Source organism: Tenrec ecaudatus, chromosome 5 (assembly GCF_050624435.1).
Source record: "Tenrec ecaudatus isolate mTenEca1 chromosome 5, mTenEca1.hap1, whole genome shotgun sequence".
In the NCBI taxonomy this organism is placed as follows: Eukaryota; Metazoa; Chordata; class Mammalia; order Afrosoricida; family Tenrecidae; genus Tenrec; species Tenrec ecaudatus.
The window spans coordinates 115,560,302-115,585,758 of record NC_134534.1 but is presented as its reverse complement, the minus strand read 5'-3'; the positions used below and the strand labels follow the sequence as shown (position 1 = coordinate 115,585,758).

General features: G+C 40.9%; 1 protein-coding gene across 1 annotated transcript in view; it reads left to right on the top strand.

The window, feature by feature from the left end:
* GOLM1 (golgi membrane protein 1) overlaps positions 1-25,457 on the top strand; it is a 93,708-nt gene that overhangs the window by 44,323 nt on the left and 23,928 nt on the right. Inside the window, exons 4-5 of the mRNA XM_075549864.1 lie at positions 11,418-11,472; positions 24,105-24,207. Of these exons, the coding sequence (XP_075405979.1) occupies positions 11,418-11,472; positions 24,105-24,207 (158 nt within the window). The remainder of the gene's footprint in view (positions 1-11,417; positions 11,473-24,104; positions 24,208-25,457) is intronic.

Genomic DNA, 25,457 nt, shown 5'->3' with positions numbered 1-25,457 from the left:
AGATGATACAGGACTCTCGTACATTTGTTCTCTTGTTGGTTTAATTACACCTAACAGTAACAAATTGATACAAAGGAATCCTGGTGTGTACAGGAGGTTAACTAATTTGAAACCACCAGCCACTGTAGAAGGATGAGTCAGTCTGCTTTCATAGCGATTTATAGGCAACCCAATGGAACAAGTTCCACAGAAAGCCCTGTGGAACAAGTCTACCCTGTCCTATATGACCACCGTGAATCATAATCAACTCAATGGCATTGGGTTTGGTTTTGGTTAAGCATGAATACATCTGTCAGTTTTGGGTGGCTTGTGTAGTGCTGTGATGCTGGAAGCTATGTCACCAGTATTTCAGATACCAACAGAGTCACTTATAGTAAATAGGTTTCAGAAGGGCTTCCAGACTAAGTCTAAGAGGAAAGACCTGGTGAACTACTACTGAAAGTTAGCCAGTGAAAACTATAGATCACAACAGAATGTTATCCAAATCATTCAATACAGGCACATCACCAAGAGGGGTCACTTGTTGGAGAGAACATCATAGCTGGTGAAGCAGAAGGCCAATGTGGGTGGGGGACACCTTTGTTGAGATGGATCGGCACAGTGGCCACATGATGGATACAAACATGCCCCCAAATTTGGGCAACCATTTCATTCTGTTGTACATCAGGTCACTATGAGTTGGAGCTGACTTGTAACACCAGAAGCGGATCATCAGGTTTTAGTATGTTTTTAGCAAAAGTCAATGACACATCACTTGTAGAGGTCTGTGTTATCTCTTAAAAATCACACCAAAAATCAAAACCAAGAAAACCAACTACTGAGCCGATTCTGACGCATAGTGACCCTACAGGACATAGTAGAACTGGCTAGATCAGAGGATATACACTGGAACAGACAAGAACTGGAAACAGAATCCAGGACAGATGATCCCTTCAGGACTAGTGCTGAGAGTGGTGATACCAGAAGGGTGGAGGGGTGGGGTGGAAAGGGGGAACCGATTACAAGGATCTACATATAACCTCCTCCCTGGGAGATGGACAACAGAAAAGTGAGTGAAGGGACATGTCAGAAAGTGTAAGATATGATAAAATAATAATAATTTATAACTTATCAAGGGTTCATGAGGGAGGGGGCAGCTGGGAGGGAGGGGAAAAAATAAGGAGCTGATCCCAAAGGCTCAAGTAGAAAGCAAATGTTTTGAGAATGATGATAGCAACAAATGTACAAAGATGTTTGACTCAATGGATGTATGTATGGATTGTGATAAGAATAGTATGAACCCCCCAATAAAATAAATAATAAAATTTTTAAGAGAAAAAAAATGTGTAAATGAACACTGCAAGATGCAAAGAAAATTGTTTGAGGAACATTTCTTTGGTCATGAAAAAACAGTGGCTATATGATTCTGACCTCAATAGGTCAGAATCACTGTGTGGGGGCCAGACAAAAGGAAGTCGTTCACCTCCTTACTGTTTGGTGCACAGAAGAAGAAAGGTTGTAGAGACTGACAGCTAGGAGGTAGAGAGAGGCTGGGTAGCACACACAATCACACAGTATTCTGTGTGCTGAGATTTCAGTGGTTTAAACCCAAGCGGAGGCACCGTGGAAGACTGGCCTGGTGATCCGCTTCTCAAAATCCCAGCCTTGAAAGCCCTGTGTATTGGGTCTACTCTGCCCACTTGGAGTCAATGCAATCAACTTGTTTGGTTTGGGGGATTTGGCCTTTACTCAAAAGAATCTGCCTCACCCACCTCTGTCATTTCACCTGAGTGGCCTCCACCCTCTGTGGGGGAGGCTCTCAAAGCACTGTTTCAGGTGTAGTGGGAAAACCGTGTGTTTCAGTGCTTGCCTGTTGTAAGCAGTGGGCTTGTAGAAGGGAAAACCTGAGGGTGGTCTGGCTGGTTAGTTCTGGTGCATCTGGCCATGAGGAGCCAAGGAGCTGCTTCCCTGGGCTGACGCAGCACTGGGGCCTGTGTGTGGCTCTCTCTATAAGATGCCGTGCTTCAAAAAGAAGAGGTATAACACCAAGAAGTCTGACCATCATGCCCTACTTTGGACTTTGCAAAGAACTTTCTGCCCATGTGCATGGGTTCTTAATGGGTCAAACAAAGTACCTGACTGCTTTCTGAAACCACCTTCATGATCCCCAAGTCCCTGAGAGACCACGTGGGGGCCTTATATAGCTAGGTGGGCCTGAACCCACCTGGTGGCCCTACACCATGATTTTTCTGCCCCATAGGCCCTGGAACACCAGCACATTCATTTAAGGGAGCTTCTTCATCCTGGGCCAGACTTTCTTGACCAACTAGTAGCAAGACATTTCTTCTAGCACATTGGTTTGCTTAGGGAGCCATCATGGACTTGTGTGGATGACAGTGGCTTCTTTTATTTTTATACCTGTGATTGATGAACCAAAGTTTTTCTTAAAAGCATCCCTGTTCCCCCAACCATACACATACACATTTACAATTTTATTTTGGTCTCATGTATAGCCAAAAAAAAATAGACTTAAAAAAACATTTTAAAGTGTGTAATTTAGTGACTATTTTGTGCTATGTCACCACTACCCATGTCCAAACCTTTTTACTTGTTGCTTTTTAAGCAATAACCCCTCAATCTGCCCCCAGCTTTGGTACCACTTAACTCCTGTGCTCGCCTGAACTTTTCATGTTAGTGGGATCACACAATATGTGTCCCTTTATGGTCTGACTTCTTACACTCAGTGTAAATGTTTTTAAGGTTTATCCATGTGCATATATGAGAACTTCTCTAAGTATCTATCACATTCTATTAAACCATTTCCTGGGGCCATTTTCTTTGTTCTTATTAGTTTTCCATATCTGAGTCTTTTAATCCATTCAATATTTATTGTGCAAAGTGGGAACCTGTCCATGTCAGGAGTCCATATACCCTGATTAGCACAAGCCAAGGGCTTGGATGTATTAGCTGTGTGCAATTTGGGGGCACAGGGAGACACCTGCTCTGGGCCCCACATCACCAAGTGTCCAGTGGTGCTATACCCTCTACCACTTGGGGAGTGTTAAGCAGGATGTACTGCTGCCCCACGAGCTCTAAGCCCCAGCTCAGTTCCTCCAGCCCCTAAATCGGCTCAGAATCCAAGTCTCCCTGGATTTGGTCTGGCCCCTGCCATACTACCTGGTCCTCACCCCAGGAATGTTTATATACAGTAGCTTTTTTCCTTTGCCCCTTTTGCATTTTTTTTTAAAGCTTACCTCAGCAGACTCATGTTGTACTTGTCCTTTAGTGGTTGGCTTACTTAGCTTAGCATGATTTCCTCCAGCACATGCGGCCAATGTGCTTCATACGCTCATCACTGCTTTTTAGCGATGCATAGTACTCCGTTGTATGTATGTAACCACAGCGTGTTAATCCACTCGTCAGTTGATGGAAATTTGGGTTGCTTCCAACTCCTTACAATTGTGAACTGTGCTGCAATTAACGCTGGAGCACAATGTCTGCCTGTGGTTTGTTTCTTGCCTCCTCTGGGTATATACCCAGTAGGGGGATTGCGGGGTCATATGGTAGCTCAATTTCCATCTGTCTTAGATATAGCCAGAACGATTTCCATAGTGGCTGTACATATTTACAGGTCCACCAGCAGTAGATGAGAGTTTCTGTCTCCCCATAGCCCATCCAACCTTTGTTGCTTTCTGATATTTTCAATTGGGCTATCTTTGAGGATGTTAGGTGGTATCTCATTTTTGTTTTAATCTGCATTTCTCTTATGGCTAAAGATTGGGAAATTTTCCTCATATGTTTATTCTCATTTGGGTTTCTACCCCTGTGAAACTTCTGTTCAGGTCCTATGCCCACCTCCTCATTGGGCAATTTTTTTTTCTTTTAGGAAGCCAAAAGAGTATTGTAGATTTTAGTAATAAGGCCTTTGTCTGATGTGTCATTGCTAAAGATATTTTTCCAGTCTGTTGACTCTCTTATTACTCTCTTGGTGAAATCTTTTGATGTGCACAGGTGTTTTATCTTCAGTATATCCCATTTGTCAATTTGTGCCTCCTCTGTGTTTGTGTCCTTCTCCATTTGTGATCGTCTCTGTAATCTCCTGGATCAGTTTTATGAGCAATGTGGATCCTGCCCCTAAGTTATGGGTAGATCACTCCTCCACGGGCAGGCCTTGAGGTTGAAGAGGTGGGAGAATGTTGTGTCTGTCTGTGTAGCAGCAGCGGGAATGTGAATGTTGGTTTGCCTGTGTGTACTAGGTATTTTCCTGCAACTTCGCTTTTTCAGAAAAGCTGTGGAGAGCTCTAAGAGCTCTGGCGGCATAGTAGTTAAGGGTTGAGCTGCTAGCCACAAAGTCAGCAGTTCAAAACTACCAGCCATGCCACAGGAGAAAAATGATATTTTCTAATTCCATTAAGAGTTACAGTCTTGGAAACCCACAGGGACAATTGTACCCTGTCCTGTAGGGTCACCATGAGGTGAAACTAACTTGATAGCCATGATTGGTGAGTGAGTGTGTAGAGTTTTGCTCAACCGCCCACAACACCTTCATTAAAATTCTGTGACACATTCACATCTTCCTGCATTCGGGGCTCCAAACAACACTTCTGCTTACATGACAGCATCTGAGGAGCATCTTATTCATTCATTCATACACACACAGCCCCCCCCCCACACACATATGTATTGGGACAATCCAAGTATAATACAATTTGATTGTTCAGTCGTTTAAAAAGTATTGTGCAGTCATTACCACAATCAATTTGAGAACATTTACTCCTTTTTTGTATTCCTTGTTGTTAGTTCCCCATTTCCCCCCATCCTCCTCTGCCATAACCCCAAGAAACTATTAATCCAGTTACTGTCTCTATAGGTCTATCCATCCTGGATTTCATCCTGGATTTCATATAATGAAAAACATGAAAATACAGTCAAAAAAAGCTAATAACAATAAAACAAAATAAAAGAGAAAAACCCCAGGTGGAAGAAAAACAGGGAAAAAAAGTAGAAACACTTTAAAGGCAGTCAAAAGGGAGATTAAATGGTAAGTGTTAGATGTTAACCTAGGTACACTGTTGTAATCTGCTTTCCAGTGTGTTCTGTGTGCTTGCACAGCTCCTCATTCCCATGGTCTGTGTTCAGAGGGGATTCTTCCACATGGATTTAACCCCTTCACTTTTTTTTATAAACTGCTAACATTTTTAGAAATGTCTAAAAAGAGCAAATCAGAGGTTGCAGCATCTTCTTCTTGATTCTGATGTGTTGCCTCTGTCTCTAGCAAACACTAAGTCAGACCCACTGTCTTCCCCTGTTCACGTTGTCACTCACATACTTTGATTATAGAGCTCACTCATTGAGACTTTACAGAGACCGTACATTAATACACGAAACCATCTATACACATAGCAGTCTTATTCATGCTCTCACACACCCACAGGTACTCACTCGTTCACTCAGACAGTCTTACGTGGACTCATGCACACTGATCACTCAGCCATACCTATAAATATCCCAGTGTATGTCTGAGCATAATGTCAAAACTCGCCAATAGTTTTTCAATATAAAATATCCAGTCATTATTCACATTTCCAATGTGTGTGTGTATAGTAATCTGAGGAGCCCTGGTGGCTTAGTGGGTTGCACATTGAGCTGATAACTGGAAGTTCAGCAGTTCAAGCCTACTACCTGCTCTGTGGGAGAAAGATTTATTCAAAAGGGCATTTCTTCCCTGTTCCCTGTGAGTAGAATCAATTTGATGGCAGTGAGTTTGGTTTTCAGTGTAGTAGACTGAATGTATGTATTTTTAATCATAAAGGTTAACGAAGGACTGTATTAGCTCCCTAGGCTAGTACTTCATGCTGAGTCTACAAGGAAGCTTATTATGTGTTGCAACATGTAGCCCGCAGGGACTGGAGGCATAAAGTAATTGGTGCCAGTGGTGGTTTTGCTACTGATGTAAATGACTGTGTGTGTATAATATTATCAGGATGCCATAAATGATAGCTAATTAGCATTTTTCTGCTACTAGAACATTTTTGGGAACATTTTTTCCCTTTCTTCACTCTGTTCGTTCTTATTCCTCTGGCACTGCTCTGTCTCTAGCTACACGTAACTACTGAGCACTTGAAAGCTCTCAATTGAGATATTTTGCTATAAATATAAAGTCCCTTGGATTTCAGTCACTTTTAATTTGAGAGAAAAAGCAAAATATTTCTACTACTTTTAAATATTAATTATGTCTTGAAATGATCGTTTGGATATATTGTTGTTATTGAGCCCAAGAAGCTGTTAGGAATCAATTCCATAGTTTTTGTGAAAATGATTCAATAAGATTTCCTTATAACTATAAAACTGCATATAAAAATCCTGGATGGCATTTTATGATCCTTCATTTTCTTAAATAAGGACTGTATTTTTTCATGCAGAATAGGTAGGGAAGATATCTAAAATATATTTTCTTTGGAAGAATAAGATCACATGAGAGACAAAAATATCTTCAGATATTTCATTTCAAATTTCAGTAATCCCTAGGCCCTCAGATAGTTGCAAACTCATAGTATGGATTTATGCATATGGGGGTAAGTAGAGTAGTTGGGTGAGAAAGTAATCAACTTTCTATTATTTTTTTGTAAATGATTTTACTCAGCAGATAGCAAATCTCTTAAAAATCAGTGTAAAATAATGCATGTAGGTTGAGACAGAGGGAAGGTGGTGGAGATTTCATCAGCTTGCTTTGATTTATTACTAACTGAAACTTCGTGTACTTGTTTTTTGTAATTTAATGATAAGCATCTTTACTTAATTTAATTAGATGTTTTTAATATTTGAAGAGGGAAAGGGCATTGATTAGGACTGCTTATTCTTTTGGGTTTTATCCCTATCTTTACCTTCTGCCACCATCTTGTTATTCAGTATCCTTGTGAGTTTGTCGGAATCTCTGGTGGAGGTGGGAAGGGCACTGTGCATCTCTCCCCTAACTTGTGTAGTTTGAATCCCTCCCTACATCTTTCCAGTACACTTCCCTTAAACCTTCAACTTCTCATACTACTTGCCTTAGTATCTAGTGTTGCTGCAATAGAAATTTATTCCCTCATGGTGTAAAGGGACTAGTTTGGATTCAGGCAACAGCTGTCAGGAAATGTCTTTGCCTCATTTTACAAAGAACTCTGTGCCCTTTGGAAATTTTCTTTTGTCTTAGCCTCAATCTTCCCCCGAGTTTAGGAGGTTCTTAACACAGAGATCCTGGATACAGAGGACGCGCTGTACTACCAGCTGGTCTTTATTGACAGTACTCAGGCCCCTCACCTCTATTTCTCTCCTTTTTTCTCTTCTAACATAAACAATGTGACTCGAGCAATGTTGTGACTTGAGCAAGGATGTTGATTTGAGTAAGGGTAGGACTTGAGTCATACCCTCTTGTAAGACTGTTAGTCAATGTACAGTTCACCCTACTCTTGCCTCATTAACATAGTACCAAAACAAAACAAAAAAGCCAAACCCACTACCATCAAGTCATTTTAAACTCATGATACCTTTATTATATAGTACAGTGGCTCTCAACCTTCCTAATACTACGACCCTTTCATATAGTTCCTCATGTTGCGGTGACCCACAAACCATAAAATTATTTTCATTGCTACTTCATACTGGTAATTTTGCTGCTGTTATGAATCTGGAAACCCATGTGAAAGGGTCCTTCAATCCCAAAAGGGTTGCAACCCACAAGTTGAGAACCGCAGATAAAGGGTTCCTGACACTATAAATCTGTATGGGAGCACTCAGCGTCATCTTTCTCCCAAGGAAAAGCCAGTGAGTTTGAACCATTGACCGTGTAGTTAGCAGCCCCATTGCCTAGCACCACAGAGGTTAGAATCTGCAGTGCATATCACAAAGCAGAGTATAGTTACATGAGATCACAAAATGGAAGACAATACTGGGAATCATGACGTACCCAAATTGACATATTCTGAGGAGACTCAATTCATTCTATAATACTATGTATTATCTTTGTCTTTTTGATTGAACTTCTGCAAACTTCTTTCTTGCAGAGTAGATATGGTGAACTTTGTAAATCTGACTTCCTATATAAATATTTTTTAACTTCTTGTTCTCTAACCTTTCCTGCTTCCAGAATACTTATAAACACTTTGCTCTTGATAATCTCTCCCTGAATGATTAATTTTACAGATATATAACTATGAATTCTTTGATGTCAGGAAATATTCTGTTCTCAAACCTCCTTCAGTAAACAGCTGTGGTTCAGTTTTGCCAGATTGCAACTCAGTACCTTCTTATATTCATTAAACAGCTTATTCCAAGAAACCACTGCTGCTGATAAACCATATCTCTATCCTGCCCAAGGAAAGAAAGAGGGCTGGACCTAGAGAGCTAAGAATGGAGGCCAAAGGCACAGAAAGGGGGGGGCATGTTTGTCATTGTCCCCATTAACCACAATGGGAAGCTTGTTGGGTGGTGCATTACTTTGTATTTTGCTATCTCTGAAACAGTCATTATGGACTGGTACATATATGTGTATATGAGCTCACTAAACCACACTCACGTATGATTCACTTAGATATTTAATGTTATATTCACCTCATTCCCAAGTTTTTATTTGTTTAAGCACTGGAAAAAATCTACTATATTGGTTTAACTCAAGTTTTAATCTCTAATTTGTGATGAAGAACATGTGCCTACCAGGCCAGATATTTGGTTTTGCCTCTTTTTTATCGTTTTATTAGGGGCTCATACAACTCTTATCACAATCCATACATACATCAATTGTGTAAAGCACATTTGTACATTCATTGCCCTCGTCATTCTCAAAACAGTTGCTCTCCACCTAAGACCCTGGCATCAGCTCATTTCCCCCCTCCCTCCCCACTCCCTGTTCCCTCATGAACCCTTGATAATTTATAAATTATTATTTTGTCATATCTTGCTCTATTGGACATTTCACTTCAACCACTTTTCTGTTGTCCATACCCCAAGAAGGAAGTTATATGTAGATCCTTGTAATCAGTTCCCCGTTTCCAACCCACCCTCCCTCCACCCTCCCAGTATAGCCACTCACACCCCTGGCCCTGAAGGGATCATCTACCCTGGATTCCCTGTGTTTCCAGTTCCTATTTGTACCAGTATACATCCTCTTGTCTAGCCATATTTGTAAGGTAGAATTGGGATCATGATAGTAGTGGGGGAGGAAGTACTTAGGAACTAGAGGAAAGTTGTATGTTTCATCGTTGCTACATCACACCCTGGCTGGCTTGTCTCCTCCCTGAAACCCTTCTGTAAGGGGATGTCCATTGGCCTTGAAAAGGGCTTCAAGTCTCCACTCCGCACTCCGCCCCTCATTCATAATGATATGGTTTTTGTTCTAATGATGCCTGATACTTGATCTCTTCAGCACCTCGTGATCAATGGCCGCTTGTTTACCTTCAAGCCTTTAAGACCCCAGACGCTATATCTTTTGATAGCCAGCACCATCAGCTTTTCCCCCACATTTGCTTATGCACCCATTTGTCTTCAGCAATCGTATCATGGAGGTGAGCAAACAATTATATGATTTTTTGTTCTTTGATGCATGATAACTGATCCCTTCGGCATCTCGTGATCACACAGGCTAGTGTGCTGCTTTCATGTGGGCTTTGTTGCTTCTGAACTAGTTGGCCGCTTGTTTACCTTCAAGCCTTTAACACGCCAGATGCTATATCTTTTGATAGCCTGGCTCCATTAGCTTTCTTCATCACATTTTCTTATGAACCCGCTTTGTCTTCAGTGGTTGTGTCAGGAAGGTGAGCATCACAGAATACCAATTTAATAGAAGACAGTATTCTTGCATTGAGGGAGTACTTGAGTGGAGGCCCAATGTCCTTCTGCTACCTTAATACTAAACCTATAAATGTATGCATATAGATCTATTTCCCCATCCTCATATATAAATATATTTACATATGTACATGCCTTGATTTAGACCTCTATAAATGCCCTTTGTCTCCTAGCTCTTTCCTCTATTTCCTTTGACTTTCCTCTTGTCCCACTATCATGCTCAGTCTTCATTTGGGTTTCAGTAATTCCTCTTGGTTACATTATCCTTGATCACGCCCTACCAGGCCTCCTACACCCTCCTCACCACCAATTTAGATCACTTGTTTTTCCCTTGTCCCTGGGTTTGTTAACACCACTACCTTTCCCCCAACCTCCCCCTCTCCCATGTCTCCCTGGAACTGTTGGTCCCGTTCTTTTCTCCTCCAGATTGTTCATCCAGCCTGTCTTATTTAGATAGATCTTCAGAGATAATAGCATGCACAATAACAAGACAGAGCAAAACCAAGCAACAATATACAACAAAACGACAACAAAAATTGGTTTTTCCTCTTAATGACCATGTAACTTTGTGCCACTCAAGCACAATTAGGATTCATCAAACAGAATTAGGACCCACACTACTCTACTATGATCTTATGTTAACTGATAACATTTTCAAAGGTTAGGCATAGAAACTAGCAGGTCTGTGTTTCAATACTATCAACTGCTCTTCAGAAGAATGATGAGACAGTCTGCTCTTGTAAAGATTTACAGTCTTTTTAAAAAGAGATAATATTTTAATCCTATTTTTCAAGTTTCCTGGGCACATAATCCATATGTCATATGATTCAGCAGTTCAATAACATCAAGAATTGTATGATCATCACCACAATCAGTTTTAGAACCTTATCTTCATTCTTGTAATCATGAGTTCCCCATTTATTGAGAAAATCTGTGGTCCGTATCAGCTCAATGGCAGTGGGTTTAGTTTGGGGTATTGCCAAACTAGATCATGTTCAAAGGTACCAGGGTGTCTGAATTGAACATATCTTTTCAGTCATTTAATTACCTTCATCATGGGTTAGGTATATAGACTGTGGAGAGATGAGGTGAGGTGGGCAGGTAAATAACTTAAGATATGGAGTTTTACTGCTGGAGTGATCTTGGAATTCCCTTCTCCTTTTTTCCCCTTTAGCTGACCTGGATTTCAGAGAGCTTTCACAGACAAAGCATGGCCTTGGGGTTCCCAGGCACATTGCTGGTAGAGCCCTTCTGGAAACTGTTTGAATCTGGGAGGTGCAGAAAGACACACAACTCAAGCCAGTGTTGGAGGAGGTGGAGCCCTGAAGCTGAACTAGGGTTGTGGTCTGGTTCCTTCTTCCTGGGTTACAAGCTGTTGACTGGAAAGCAGATCTCTTAGTGTGCTGTCTTCTTGGCAGACATAGACAATGTGAGAGCCCAGCCGACAAGCTGAGTGCAGCCTTCCGGGATAGCAGCTTTGAATGGGCTATGAAAGAGGCTGCTCTTTCCAGAAAGAAATGCTCCTTTTCCCTTTGCTCTCCAAACATGTATTCTGTCATTTCTTGTAAGTTGTCAGGTTGTGGAGTTTCACTTTGTGTTTGTCTTCCTGGCAGGCGGTTTTGGTGAATAACATCACCACAGGGGAGAGGTTCATCAGGACCCTGCAAGGTAAGCCCAGACACCCTACACCAAAAAGCATCCTCTGTCCTCCCCCTCAATTCTTGGGTGCTTCCCTTATTATAATCTGATAATTAGTTATTGAGCAATTGAGTAACCTTTAGTTTCTTTTTCTACCTAAATACATTTCCTTAAGTGTACTTTTCTTTTAAAATTATTGTTGAATAAATATACATTTCTAGCTATTACATACAGGATTTAGACTCTCATCCTGTGTGTGTGTGTGTTTGTGTGTATGCTTGTGTGTATATTGTATGTGGGCTTATATGTGTATGTGGATGCATATATATAAAGAAAGGAATGGCTCCCCTCTTCTGAGGAATTGGCCACTGAAAACCTTATGGATAGCATTGTAACATAGCCAGACACCAAAAACTTCATAAATAGAAGCAGAATATCATCAAAGATAGTGCTAGAAGATGAACCCCTCAGATCAGTAGGCACTAAAAATATGACCAAAGAGGAGCTGCCTTCTCAAAGTAGTTGACCATAATGACGTGACTGTAATATAGCCTTCAGGAGAAAAGCCTTTGTGACCTCCATTTTGCTGATAGAGTTGTAAACATAATTATTAAGTAGAACTTGGAATATATTAAGTTTGAATCTAAGAAATTTGGAAGCAAAAATTAATGAAATTAAAAACATAAAGATTGATATTTTAGGTGATAGTGAGCTGAAATTGATTGGGATTGGCCATTTTAAATCAGAAAATCATGTTTTGGTGCACTGTAAATGACAGATTCAAGAGGAATGGCGGCATACACGTCATCAAAAAGGACATTTCAAGATCTATCTTGAAATGCTAAATTACAATGCTGTTTGTGATAAGATAATATCTATTTTCATACAAAGAAATTCAGTCAGTACAACTATTATTCAATATTACATGCCGACCATTACAACTAGTTATGCAGAAATTGAATTTTACCGTTTTCCATCTAAAATTGATCAAACATGTAATCAGCATGCATTGATAATTATTAGTGACCAGAATGTAAAAGTTGAAAGGAAGAGAGGAACAAGAGTTGGGGAAATATGGTCTTAGTGATAAAAATCAAACCTGGAGATCACCTGGTAGAATTTTGCAAGACCAATGACTTGTTCATAGAAAAACCTTTTTCCAACACAATGGGGAGTATCCATGTGGACTTCTCCAGAAGGGATCCAGAGATATTAAATGGACTTTATCTATAAGAAAATACTATACAGAAGTTGAATGTCAGCTAAATTGAGGCCAGTGGGAGTTTGTGTAACAAACTGTTAATCACTCATATGTAGGTTCAGAATAAAGCCAAAGAAAAGTTATACTGGTCTACAAAGACCTTGAGTAGATCCCAGTTGAATTTTTTTTAATAGTTTTATTAGGAACTCATACAACTCTTTTTTTAATCGTTTTATTAGTGGCTCATACAACTCTTATCACAATCCATACATACATCAATTGTGTAAAGCACATTTGTACATTCTTTGCACTCATCATTCGCAAAACATTTGCTCTCCACCTAAGCCCCTGGCATAAATTATTATTTTGTCATATCTTGCTCTGTCGGACATCTCACTTCAACCACTTTTCTGTTGTCCATCCCCAAGAAGGAAGTTATATGTAGATCCTTGTAATCAGTTCCCCCTTTCTAACCCATCCTCCCTCTACCCTCCCAGTATAGCCACTCACACCCCTGGCCCTGAAGGGATCATCCACCCTGGATTCCCTGAGTTTTCAGTTCCTATTTGTACCAGTGTACACCCTCTTGCCTAGCCATATTTGTAAAGTAGAATTGGGATCATGATAGTGGGGGAGGAAGCATTTAGGAACTAAAGTTGTATGTTTCATCGTTGCTACATCACACCCTGGCTAGCCCGTCTCCTCCCTGAAACCCTTCTGTTAGGGGATGTCCATTGGCCTTGAAAAGGACTTCAAGTCTCCACTCCGCACTCCGCCCCTCATTCATAATGATATGGTTTTTGTTCTAATGATGCCTGATACCTGATCTCTTCGGCACCTCGTGATCAAGCAGGCTAGTGTGCTTCTTCCATGTGGGCTTTGTTGCTTCTGAGCTAAATGGCCGCTTCTTTACCTTCAAGCCTTTAAGATCCCAGATGCTATATCTTTTGATAGCCGGTACCATCAGCTTTTTCGCCACATTTGCTTATGCACCCATTTGTCTTCAGCAATTGTATCATGGAGGTGAGCACACAATGACATGAATTTTTGTTCTTTGATGCGTGATAACTGATCCTTTCAGCATCTCGTGATCACACAGGCTAGTGTGCTTCTTCCATGTGGGCTTTGTTGCTTCTGAGCTAGATGACCGCTTGTTTACCTTCAAGCCTTTAACACGCCAGATGCTATATCTTTTGATAGGCAGGCTCCATCAGCTTTCTTCACCACATTTTCTTATGCACCCGCTTTGTCTTCAGTGGTTGTATCAGGAAGGTGAGCATCATAGAATGCCAATTTAATAGAAGAAAGTATTCTTGCATTGAGGGAGTACAGATTGTTCATCCAGCCCATCTTATTTAGCCAGACCTGCAGAGATAATAACATACACAAATATAAGACAGAGCAAAACCAAGCAACAATATACAAAAAACAACAACAAACCAATGACAAAAAGCAAAATACAACAAGAAAGAAAAGCTTGTAGTTAATTCAGAGATTGTTTATTGGCCCTTAGGAGTGTTTTTCAGTAAAGTCCACCTTAAGCAATCCCTGTGGACCTCGCCACTCCGTTCCCTTGCTGTTCTGTTGCACCCCCTTAGTGTTTTGCCCTGGTGTGACGGGATCAGATCGGGTGCAATTCCCACACTGTGTCTCTGCTGCTGTCCACTGTAAGACTATGGGTCAGCGAGGGACGTCATGTGCCATAGTGGGGCCCGCCATGTGGTCTTCTCTGTGGACTGGCAGCTCTAATTGGGAACATCATCCTCACACCCTGGTAGGCCATGATGTGCTCCACTCTCTCCTCTGCCTTCATTTGCTCCTGTGTGCTTTGATCAGATATGTCCCTCTCTCAGAGCTACAGATTCAATGCCATCCTTTGAAATAAATTATTCTGGGGGGAGAGGCTGAAGTCCACATAGTAGTTGGGATTGTGGCCACCCCCCAGACCTCTCCACTGGTTCCCTACTCCACAGCGGCATATTGCATTCACATCTTGGAGCACTGGGTCGAAGTCTGGTCCCTCTGTCCCTGTGGAGATGTAAACAATCCCCTGCCTTTGACCGAGTTAGTGCCCTGTGGCCCCGCTACCCATTGCTTTTTTATTGTTGTTTTTTCCTTTCCCCACCTTCTTTTTAGTTTTTTACCATGTGTCTCCCTGTATTTAGTCTTGTCCCTGCCATATTACCTGGTCCTCATCCCAGGAATGTTTGTATACAGTAGCTTTTTGCCTGTGCCCCTTTTGCATGTTTTTTTTTTTTTTTTTATAGCTTACCTAAGAGGACTCATGTTGTACTTGTCCTTTCATGCTTGGCTTACTTCACTTTAGCATGATTTCCTCCAGTTCATCCCATGCGGCAATGTGCTTCATATATTTATGACTGCTTTTTAGCCATGCGTAATACTCCATTGTATGTATATACAACAGCTTTTTAATCCAATCGTCAGTTGATGAAAATTTGGGTTGCTTCCAACTCCTTGCAATTGTGAACTGTGCCGCAATGAACATTGGAGCACAGATGTCTTACCTTGGTTTGTTTCTTGCCTATTATGGGTATATGTCCAGAAGGGGGATTTCTGGGTCTTATGGTAACTCTATTTCCATCTGTTTTAGATATCGCCAGATCAATTTCCATAGTGGTTGTACATACTTACAAGTCCACCAGCAGTGGATGAGAGTTCCTGTCTCCACAGAGTCCCTCCAACACTTGTTGCTTTCTGATTTTTTGAACTGAGATACCTTTGAGGGTGTCAGGTGGCACCTCATTGTTGTTTTAATTTGCATATCTCTTATGGCTAAAGATCTGGAACATTTTCTCATATGTTTGTTGGCAATTCGGATTTCTGTCCCTGTGAAACTTCTGTTCAGGTCCTTTGCCCACCTCTCTAGTGGGCAAGTAGTTTTTTTCTTTTTGGAAGCTAGCAGCGTATTGTAGATTTTAGTAATGGGGACTTTGTCTGATGTGTCATTGCTAAAGATGTTTTCCCAGTCCATGGACACTCTTATTACTCACTCTGTGAATTTTTTCGATGTACACAGGTGTTTTATCTTAAGTCTATCCCAGTCGTCAATTTGTACCTCCTATGTGTTTGTGTCCTTCCCTGTTTCTGATAGCTTATGTCTCCCCTGTACCAAAGTTTTTAAGTTGGTCCAAGTTCCCTCATTGATGGCTCTAATAGTTTGGGGTTTAACTTCAAGGTCTGTGATCCACCTTGAGTTCATTCTTGTGCATGGAGTGCGATAAGGGTCTGGCTTCATTTTTGTGCAGGTAAATACCCATTTTTTCCAGAACCACTTGTTAAAGGGGGCATCTACATTCCATTAGATATTTTGGGGCCCTTATCAAAGATCAGTTGTCTGTATGCTGATGATTTTATTTCTTGGTTTTCATTTCTTTTCCATTGGTCTGAGTATCTGTTATTGTACCAATACCATGCAGTTTTGACAACTGTGACTGTATAGTATGTGCTAAAGTCAGGTAAAGCAAGTCCTCCCACTGTGTCCTTCTTCTTGAGGAGCTCTCTGCTAATTCTGGCCATCTTTCCTCTCCATATGAAGTTGATAACCAGTTCTTCCATTTCTTTGAAGAAAGATGAGGGTAATTATATCGGGATTGCATTAAACTTATATAGTGCCTTTGACAGAATTGACATCTTGACTATGTTCAGTCTTCCAATCCACGAGCATGGGATATTCTTCCATTGTGGAGGTTGCTCTTGTTTACTTGAAATAGTGTTCTTTAGTTTTCCCCGTATACACCTTTTGTTTTTTTTTAAGTCAGGTATATCCGTAGATATTTCAGTTTTTGCTTGGCTATTGTGAAGGATACCACCTTTTTGATCTCCTCTTCTGTGGTCTTATCCAATGTGTATAACAGTCCAATGTACTTCTATTTGTTTATCTTATATCCACTGTGCCAAACTCCTCTATTGCTTCCAGTACTCCCCTTGTGGAGCTTTTAGGGTTTTCCATTTATAAAATAATATCTGCAAATAACAATAGTTTCACCTCTTGCTTCCCCAGACGAATACCTTTGATGTCTTTTCTTTGCATTGCGCTCTTAGCTAAAACCTCCAAACTATATTAAATAAGAGTGGGGACAAAGGGGCATCCATGTCTGGTCCCCCTTTTCATTGGGAATGTGTTAATCTTTTCTCCATTGACTAACATGTTGGCTGTTGGGTTTTCATATATAGCTCATATTGTCTTGAGGAATTTTCTTTCCATTCCTATCTTCTCAAGTGTCTTAAACAGGATTGGTGTTGGATGTTGTCGAATGCTTTTTTTGAATCTATCAGTATTATCATATTGTTCTTATAGTTTTTCATGTCAATTTAATGAATAATGCTAATGATCTTTCGTATGTTGAAGCATCTCTGGTATGAATCCCACTTGGTCTTGGTGAATTATTTGTTTTATATACTTTTGTATTCTGTTGTCTAGTATTTTGTTAAGGATTTTTGCATCGATGCTTGTTAAGGATATTGGTCTGTAGTTCTCGATTCTTGTGGGAATCTTGTCCACTTTTGGTATCAAAGTTATACTAGCTTCATAAAAGGATTTCGGGAGTTTGCCATCTTTTTCTATGTTCGGAATGTGTTTGTGTAGGATTGATGTTAGTTCTTCCCTAAATGCTTCATAAAATTCTCCAGTGAAGCCATCTGGTCCAGGGTATTTTTTATTATTCTAATCCCTTGATAACCTTGTCTATTTCTTCTATTGCTATGGATTTGTTGAGGTTCTTGAAGGCCATCGAGGATAGTCCAGGGAGGGATTGCTTTTCTAAGAATTTTTCCATGTCTTCTACATTGTTGAATTAATTGGAGTACAATCCTTTGTAGTACTGTGTAATTATCCTTTTGATTTCATTAGGGTATGTTGTAATGTCCCCTCTTTCATCCCTTATTCTTGCTAGTGAGATGTATTCCCTCCTTTCTGTGGTTAGAACCAACTTTTGGCAGCATTAATTTTTTCCATAGTTTTCTTATTTTCCCTCTCCTGAATCTCAGCCCTGATTTTTATAATTTCTTTTCTTTTGCTATTAGTAGGATTGTCCTGCTGACTTGCTATGAAACTTCCTCTGATAACTGACTGTACTGTGTCCCATAAGTTTTGGTACATCGTGCGCTCATTCTCATTGGTTTCTAGAAATTTCCTAATATCATCTCTGATGTATGCCAGTACACACTCCTTTTGCAGTTGGGAGTTATTCATTCTCCAATTGTTTGCTCTCGTTTTCTTTGTCTTTCTTTTGTTGATTTCCAGCCTTATGGCACAGTGGTCAGAGAGAGAGGTCTGTATCATATCGATGTTCTTAAATTTATGTAAATTCGCCTTATGCCCCAGCATGTGGTCTATCTTCGAATATGTGCCATGTGGATTTGAAGAATGTGAATTTTTTTTTATATTTGAATGAAAAGCTCTGTAAATATGTATCAGATCAAATTGTCTAAGTGTAATGTTTAGACCTCTAGACTCCTTGTTAGGTTTCTTTTCCGGTTATCTATCTTTCTCAGAGAGCAGTATGTTGAAGTCATCCACTATAATTGTTGAGGCTGTGATTTCTTTTTTAATCTTTTGGAAGGTTTGGTTGATGTATTCAGCGGTTCTCTCAGTCAGGGAATATATGTTTACAAGGCTTAGTGGTTCTTTGTCTACTATTCCCTTGAGCATTATATAGTGTCCCTCCTTATCTCTTTTTATTGTTTGCCCTTTGAGGTCAATTTTATCAGAGATTAGGATTGCAACCCCTGCGTTTTTGAATTGCTATTTGCTTGGTATGCCTTTCTCCAGCCTTTGATTCTCAGCCTATTTTTGTCTGTAGCCTTGAGATGTGTCTCCATTAGGCAGCAGATTGATGGGTTGTGTTTTCTAAGCCAGTCTTCTAGTCTCAGTCTTTTAATGTCTGACTTCAGGCCATTGATATTCAGGGTTTTTATCACCGTCTGCGGACTCTGTGATATCATCTTAAACCGTTTGTGTTGGGTGTTTTCCTCCTTTCCTTTCTCATTAGTGTGTTGTGCGTGCGTGTGTGTGTGAGTGTGTGATTCTTGACTTCTTTTCATCATTAAGCCAATGCTACCTTGTACTCTGTTTTCTCTTTTTTGCCCTCTGGATGAGGTTGTTCTATGTGGCAGTCTCTTATTTATGCTTGGTGAGTGTTGTTCTTCTGCCCATAATGGGTCGGCAGGGATTTTTTGTAGGGCTGGGTTTCTTCTAATGTATTCTTTGAGTTTTTCCTTGCCTGGGAAGACTCTTACTTCTCCATCTATCTTGATCAATAATTTGGCTGGGTCTAGTATTCTTGGGTTTGTATGATTTTCCTTCCATTTTGAATATTGTACTCCACTCTCTCCTCTTCTTCATAGTTTCTGCTGATGGGCCTGAGCATATTCTTATTTGGGAACCTTTAAATGTGATTGCTTGTTTTTCCCCAGCTGATCTCATGATTTTCTCCTTTTCCTCAAAGTTGGATAATTTAACTAGTATGTGCCTTGGTGACTTCTTCTTGGGATTGAGTATAGCTGGTGTTCTTTCAGCCTCCTGAATGGTTGCCTGGTTTTCATTCATTAAGCGGGGGAAGTTTTCCTCCAAGAATTTTCTCACTGTTGTTTCAGATGACTTCTTTCTTGTGTCTTCCTTCAGAAAGCCATTAATTCTAATGTTATTCTGCTTCATAGCATCAGCCATAGCTCTTAGGTTTTCTTCAGCTTCTCTGATGATCTTACTAGATTTTTGTTTGTGTTTGTTAAAGTCTGCTTGGCTGTCCTCCAAGTCACTGATTCCCCCAGTCGATTCTCAAGGTCCGTGTTTCTGCTACTGGTTTTTGTTATCTCCTCCCTAAGTTCCTTTTGGTGTATGACCTTTATCTTCTATGTCATTTCATCCTTTTTCTGTATTGTTTCCCTCATATCTTGTATGACTCCAAGGAGCATTCTGAAAATTTCTTTGTGTGGCAACTCAATGTCTGCTTCTTCTATTATGTTTGGGACATCTTCTGCCATTGCCTTCTGTTTCTCCTGTTTTTCTTTTGTTTTACATTGAGGTCGTTCGGACTGATGACTGTTTGTGTTGTGTTGTTTTAGAGGACCCAGCATTCTGTGATGCTCACCTTCCCAACTCAATTGCTAATGTCAAAATGGGTGCATAAGCAAATGTGAAGAAAGCTGATGGTGCCCAGCTATCAAAAGATATAGTGTTGTGGTCTTGAAGGCTTAAAGATAAACAAATGGCCATCTAGCTGAGAAGCAACAAAGCCCACATGGAAGAAGCACACCAGCCTGTGTGATCATGAGGTGTCAATAGGATCAGGTGTCAGGCATCAAAGACCCAGAACACAAAACCATATCAATGTAAATGGAGACGCAAGGCCAACCTGTAGACAATTGGACATCCCTGCACAGAGAGGTCACAAGGAAGAGATGAACTAGTCAGGGTGCCTGTCAGTGATGAAACATACAACTTTCCTCTAGTTCTTTTATGCTTCCTCTCCCCTCCCCTCACCCTACCCCACTATCATGACCTCAATTCTACCTTATAAATCCGGATAGACCAGAGCATGTACACTGGTACAGCTAAGTGCTCCCAACTCAGGGAATCCAGGACAGATAAACCCCTCAGGGACAAACCCCAATTATGAGAGTAGAGGTACCAGGAGGGTAGGGAGAAGGAGGGGTTAGAAAAAGGGAACCAATCACAATGATTGACATATAACCTCCCCCTCCCCAGAGGGGTATGAGCAACAGAAACGTGGGTGAAAGGAGATAGCAGTTGGTATAAGACATGAAAAAAATAATAGTTTATAAATTATCAATGGTTCATGAGGGAGGGAGTGTGGGGGAAGGAGGGAAAAAAGAGCTGATGTCAAGGGCTCAAGTAGAAAGAAAATATTTTGAAAATGATGGCAACAGATATACAAATGTGTTTGACACAATGGATGATGGATATATAGATTGCAATGAGTTGTAAGAGCCACCAATAAAATGACTGAAGAAAAAAAAAAAGGTAAGAAAGAAAGACCAAAGTAGATGTCAAAAAAGACTCTGAAATTTGCTTTTAACTACAGAACAGCTGAGGCAAATGGTAGAAATGAAGTTAAAGAGCTGAGCAGAAATTTTCAAAGGGCAGCTCGAGAAGACAAAGTCAAATATTATAATGGAAATGTGCAAAGACCTAGAGTGAGAAAATCAAAAGGGAAGAACACAATCAGCGTACCTGAAACAGAGAATTAAGGAAAAATTCAAGCCTCAAGTTGCAATATAGAAAGATCCATGAGTAAAATACTGAATAATATATGAACTGTCAAGAAAAGATGGAAATAATGCACAGTCACCGTACCAACCATTTAAAGAGGTAGCATATGACCAAGAACCAATGATGCTGAAGGAATAAGCTCAAGCTGCACTACTGAAAGCATTAGCCAAAAATAAAGCCCCAGGAATTGATGGATCACCAAATGAACTGTTTCAACAGGCTGATGAAGTAATGGAAGCACTCACCTATGCCAGGGAATTTGGAAGCAGCTACTTAGTCAACTGGAAGAGTTCTATATTTGTTTCCATTCCCAAGAAGGGTGACACAACAGGATGTCAAATTATAGAACAATATCCTTAATATCACATGCAAGTAAACATTTGCTGAAGATCATCCAGCAATAATTGTAGCAGTACATTGACAGGGAACTGCCAGAAGTTCAGACCAGATTCAGGAGAAGAAGCAATGGAATTACTGATGTCATATAGATCTTGGCTGAAAGCTGAGAATAGTAGAAATATGTTTACTTGTGTTTTATTTACTATGCCAAGGTATTCAATTTTGTGGGCCATAACGAACTATGGATAGCCTTGAGAATAAAGGGAATTACAATACTTCATTGTGCTCATGTTAAACTTGTGCATGGATCAAGGGGCAGTTGTGAAAACAGAATAGGGGAATACTGCATGGTTTACAATCCCAAAAGGTGCACTCAGGTTGTAGCCTACTTATTCAGTGTGTATATGGAGCAAATCTTCAGAGAATCCTGGCTTATATGAAAAAGAATGTTGCATCAGGCATTCCATAAGAATGAGATCATGTACTATTTGACCTCTGTGTCTGCCTTTTTTCAGGTTCATCCATATTGTGTCATTTATCAGAACATAATTTCTTTTTATGGCTGAGTAATACTACCTTTTATGTGTATACCACATTTTAAAAAAGTTTTTACCACATGGGTTATTCTCATCGTTTGGCTACTGAGAAAAATATACTTGAGGTAGATCCTTGCTGTTGTATCTATCAGCAGTTCTTGCAACCTTTCATTTTATTCTACTTTCTTCCTCCCCAAGAGCCTGATAGGCCCAGTGTTCTGAGAGCAAACCTTGGGGCAGTGGTGTCCATGCAGGGCTGGGTGTGAGGTCTTGGTGCTAGGCCTGCATATCACCCTGTTGTCCCTGGGGTGGCCCTTTGCTCAGTGGCTGCTCTTCCTGACTGAGCTCTCAGGATCCAAGTCTTTAGGGCAGTGTGGATGGGACAGGCGACTTTTCACAAAGAGAGCATGCTGCTGCCTCGATAACAGAACTGCTGGTTGAATGAATGCAGCGCCTCAGAGAACAGCTGGACTGTAAACAAGCAGCAGGGCAATAATGCTGGTATGTGGCCTGGGCAGTAAGTTGGGCAGTGCTGGCTGCTTATCTGATACAACGTGGAGCTCAAGTGTATGGCCTTGTGGGACAGCTTGGGCTTGTTTATCTAAGAAACAGGCAAATCAAACATCCTCGTTCACTTAAGGACATTTGACAAAGAATCAAGATGCAGGTTCTTTTTTTTTTTTTTTAGGCAGATTTTATTTTATTTTTTTTTCTTTTCTTCTTTTACATTTTATTAGGGACTCATACAACTCTTACCACAATCCATACATATACATACATCAATTGTATAAAGCACATCCATACATTCCCTGCCCCAATCATTCTCAAGGCATTTGCTCTCCACTTAAGCCCCTTGCATCAGGTCCTCTTTTTTTTCCCCTTCTCCCTCCCCCTTCCCCCCTCCCTCATATGCCCTTGGTAATTTATACATCGTTGTTTTGTCATATCTTGCCCTATCCGGAGTCTCCCTTCCCCCCTTCTCTGCTGTCCCTCTCCCAGGGAAGAGGTCACATGTGGATCCTTGTAATCAGTTCCCCCTTTCCAACCCACTCACCCTCCACTCTCCCAGCATCGTCCCTCACACCCTTGGTCCTGAAGGTATCATCCACCCTGGATTCCCTGTACCTCCAACCCTCATATGCACCAGTGTACAGCCTCTGTCCTATCCAGCCCTGCAAGGTAGAATTCGGATCATGGTAGTTGTGGGGAGGAAGCATCCAGGATCCGTGGGAAAGCTGTGTTCTTCATCGATACTACCTCACACCCTAATTAACCCATCTCCTCTCCTAAACCCCTCTATGAGGGGATCTCCATTGGCCGACACTTGGGCCTTGGGTCTCCACTCTGCACTTCCCCCTTCATTTAATATGATATATATATACATATATATACATACATATATACATATACACATATATACACATACATACACACACGTCTTTTTTTTTTTTTGCATGATGCCTTATACCTGGTCCCTTGGGCACCTCGTGATTGCACTGGCCGGTGTGCTTCTTCCATGTGGGCTTATTTGCTTCTGAGCTAGATGGCCGCTTGTTCACCTTCAAGCCTTTAAGACCCCAGACACTATCTCTTTTGATAGCCGGGCACCATCAGCATTGTAGGAGCAGCATTGTGGCTGGAGTGTGGTGAGTCCTGGGCAGAGGTTGTGCTTCTGTCCTCTATGCTTGGGTGTGATATGTGTTCTGCACCCAACCACTAGCCTACAGATGGAAACTTGGAAATCATCCAGTAGTACAATGAAAGAAAGGCCTGGAGATCTGCTTCCTGAAAGATTCCCTAACGCTCCATGGAACAAATGAGTTGGATTCCACTTGATGGCAAAGGGTTTCTTTCTCCCCACCCCCTGAAACTCCCCAGAAGATTTATTGGCATATAATTCACATATCATACAATTTGGTAGTTCAGTCACATCAAGAAGAGTTGTACAATCATCACCACAATCGTTTTAGAACATTTTCTTCATTCTTGTGCTCATCATGATTAGCCCCCCCTTCCCTGTCATACCCCAAGGAACCATTAAAACACCAACCCAACCCCCCAAAAACTAACAGGAATAACAAAATAAAACAAATTAAAACCTCAATTGAAAAGAAGTCAGAAAATATTAAAAGCCTAGAAGACGTTTAAATGGATCATAAGGGAGATCAAGTGATAGAATGCCACATTTTAACCTAACTGCAACAATCCACTTCCCAGTGCATTCTGCTTGAGGCTTCTGTTTCTAGTTTTGTTTTTGATTTGCTACTGTCCTGTTCTGGTGAATAGCACAAAAGCTGTGTCAGTGACCTGTGTAATTTCTTGTCCTTTTCCTCAGACCAGTTGAAGGCCCTGCAAAGGAATTACGGCAAGCTGCAACAGGATGTTCTCCAGTTTCAGAAGAACCAGACCCACCTGGAGAGGAAGTTCTCCTACGACCTGTAAGTGTGAGACCCATGGAAGCCAGCAGATTTGAAGCTGAGGGCTCTGTGCAGACATCAGTGTGATGCTCACTCACTCTTCTGGTTACAGAGCATGAGGCAGTCTGGGGGCAAACAAAGTCCCGGAAGGAAGGTACACCCTCTTCTAGGGTATATTGCCCTTAGGAACAGTGGATTTTATTTTGTGTTAGCAGTGCCCCACGAAGCCATGGAAAAGCGTTAGCCAGTGGGCTCATAATACAAGCAAAATAAACAAATGCACACGTGTGTGGCAGTTATCCTTAGTAGGAAGTGACTTATCCAAGCTATCACTGTGGTGACAAGCCTGTGTAAAGTGCAGGTGTCTGGTTACCTCGGCAATCTGGATTATTTAAAGATGTATTTCTAAAGGGGACTCTGAAGTAACTGCAATCACACCCATAGAAGGCATGTTGGCAAAGCTTCAAGATCATTTATCACTGGGTGTTGGCACTGGGCATTTTGTTTTCTGAGGTGTGTCAGGTATATTTGTAATTTTCTTCCCCTTTGGTTAGAACCAAGTGTTTTCAAAATCAAAATAGAACAAGTAACTTTTTAAAAGTGGGTTTAAACTACTAATAATTTATTTAACTCAGGAAACTCACTGCCATCAAACCAAAACTGACTCATAGCAACCACCTGTGGATTTCTGAGACTGTAACTGTCCACAGGACTAAGAAAGCCTAGTCTCTCTCCCTCAGAGCTACTGTGGTTTCAAACTGCTGACCATTCGGATCACAGCCCAGTGTTGATCTGCTATACCACCAGGGCTCCCGTGAGTCTAAGACAAGTGTATTACTGAGAGAACTTGTCTGCAGTCATCCGCTGATTACAGAGATATGATTAAAATGCTTTTTTGGAGTCGACCTGTGCATGTGTGAACTGGAGCCATAATTATAGTGCTTTTGACTTACTCTGGTAGCCTTCGTGTATCAATAGGTGTAAATTGCCAAGTTAATTTCTATAAGAAGTTTACTCTTCTGTACTGTCACCAACATTGTAAGAGAATAGAAGTTTCCCACACCAGTTGGTCTTCCATGTGTTCTCAAAGATTGTCTTCTCACCATAATGTCTTTCTGGCCCCTTCAAAGCCAAATACAAGAGAAACACCAAGGCTCAAGTACATCCCTGGGCACGGGCATAAAGTCAGGACAAAGGAATATCATTAGAGGGTAGGCATGCAGAAACTCAGCTGGGCCAGTTTTGTTCTTCACGGGACTCTCTTGGTCATT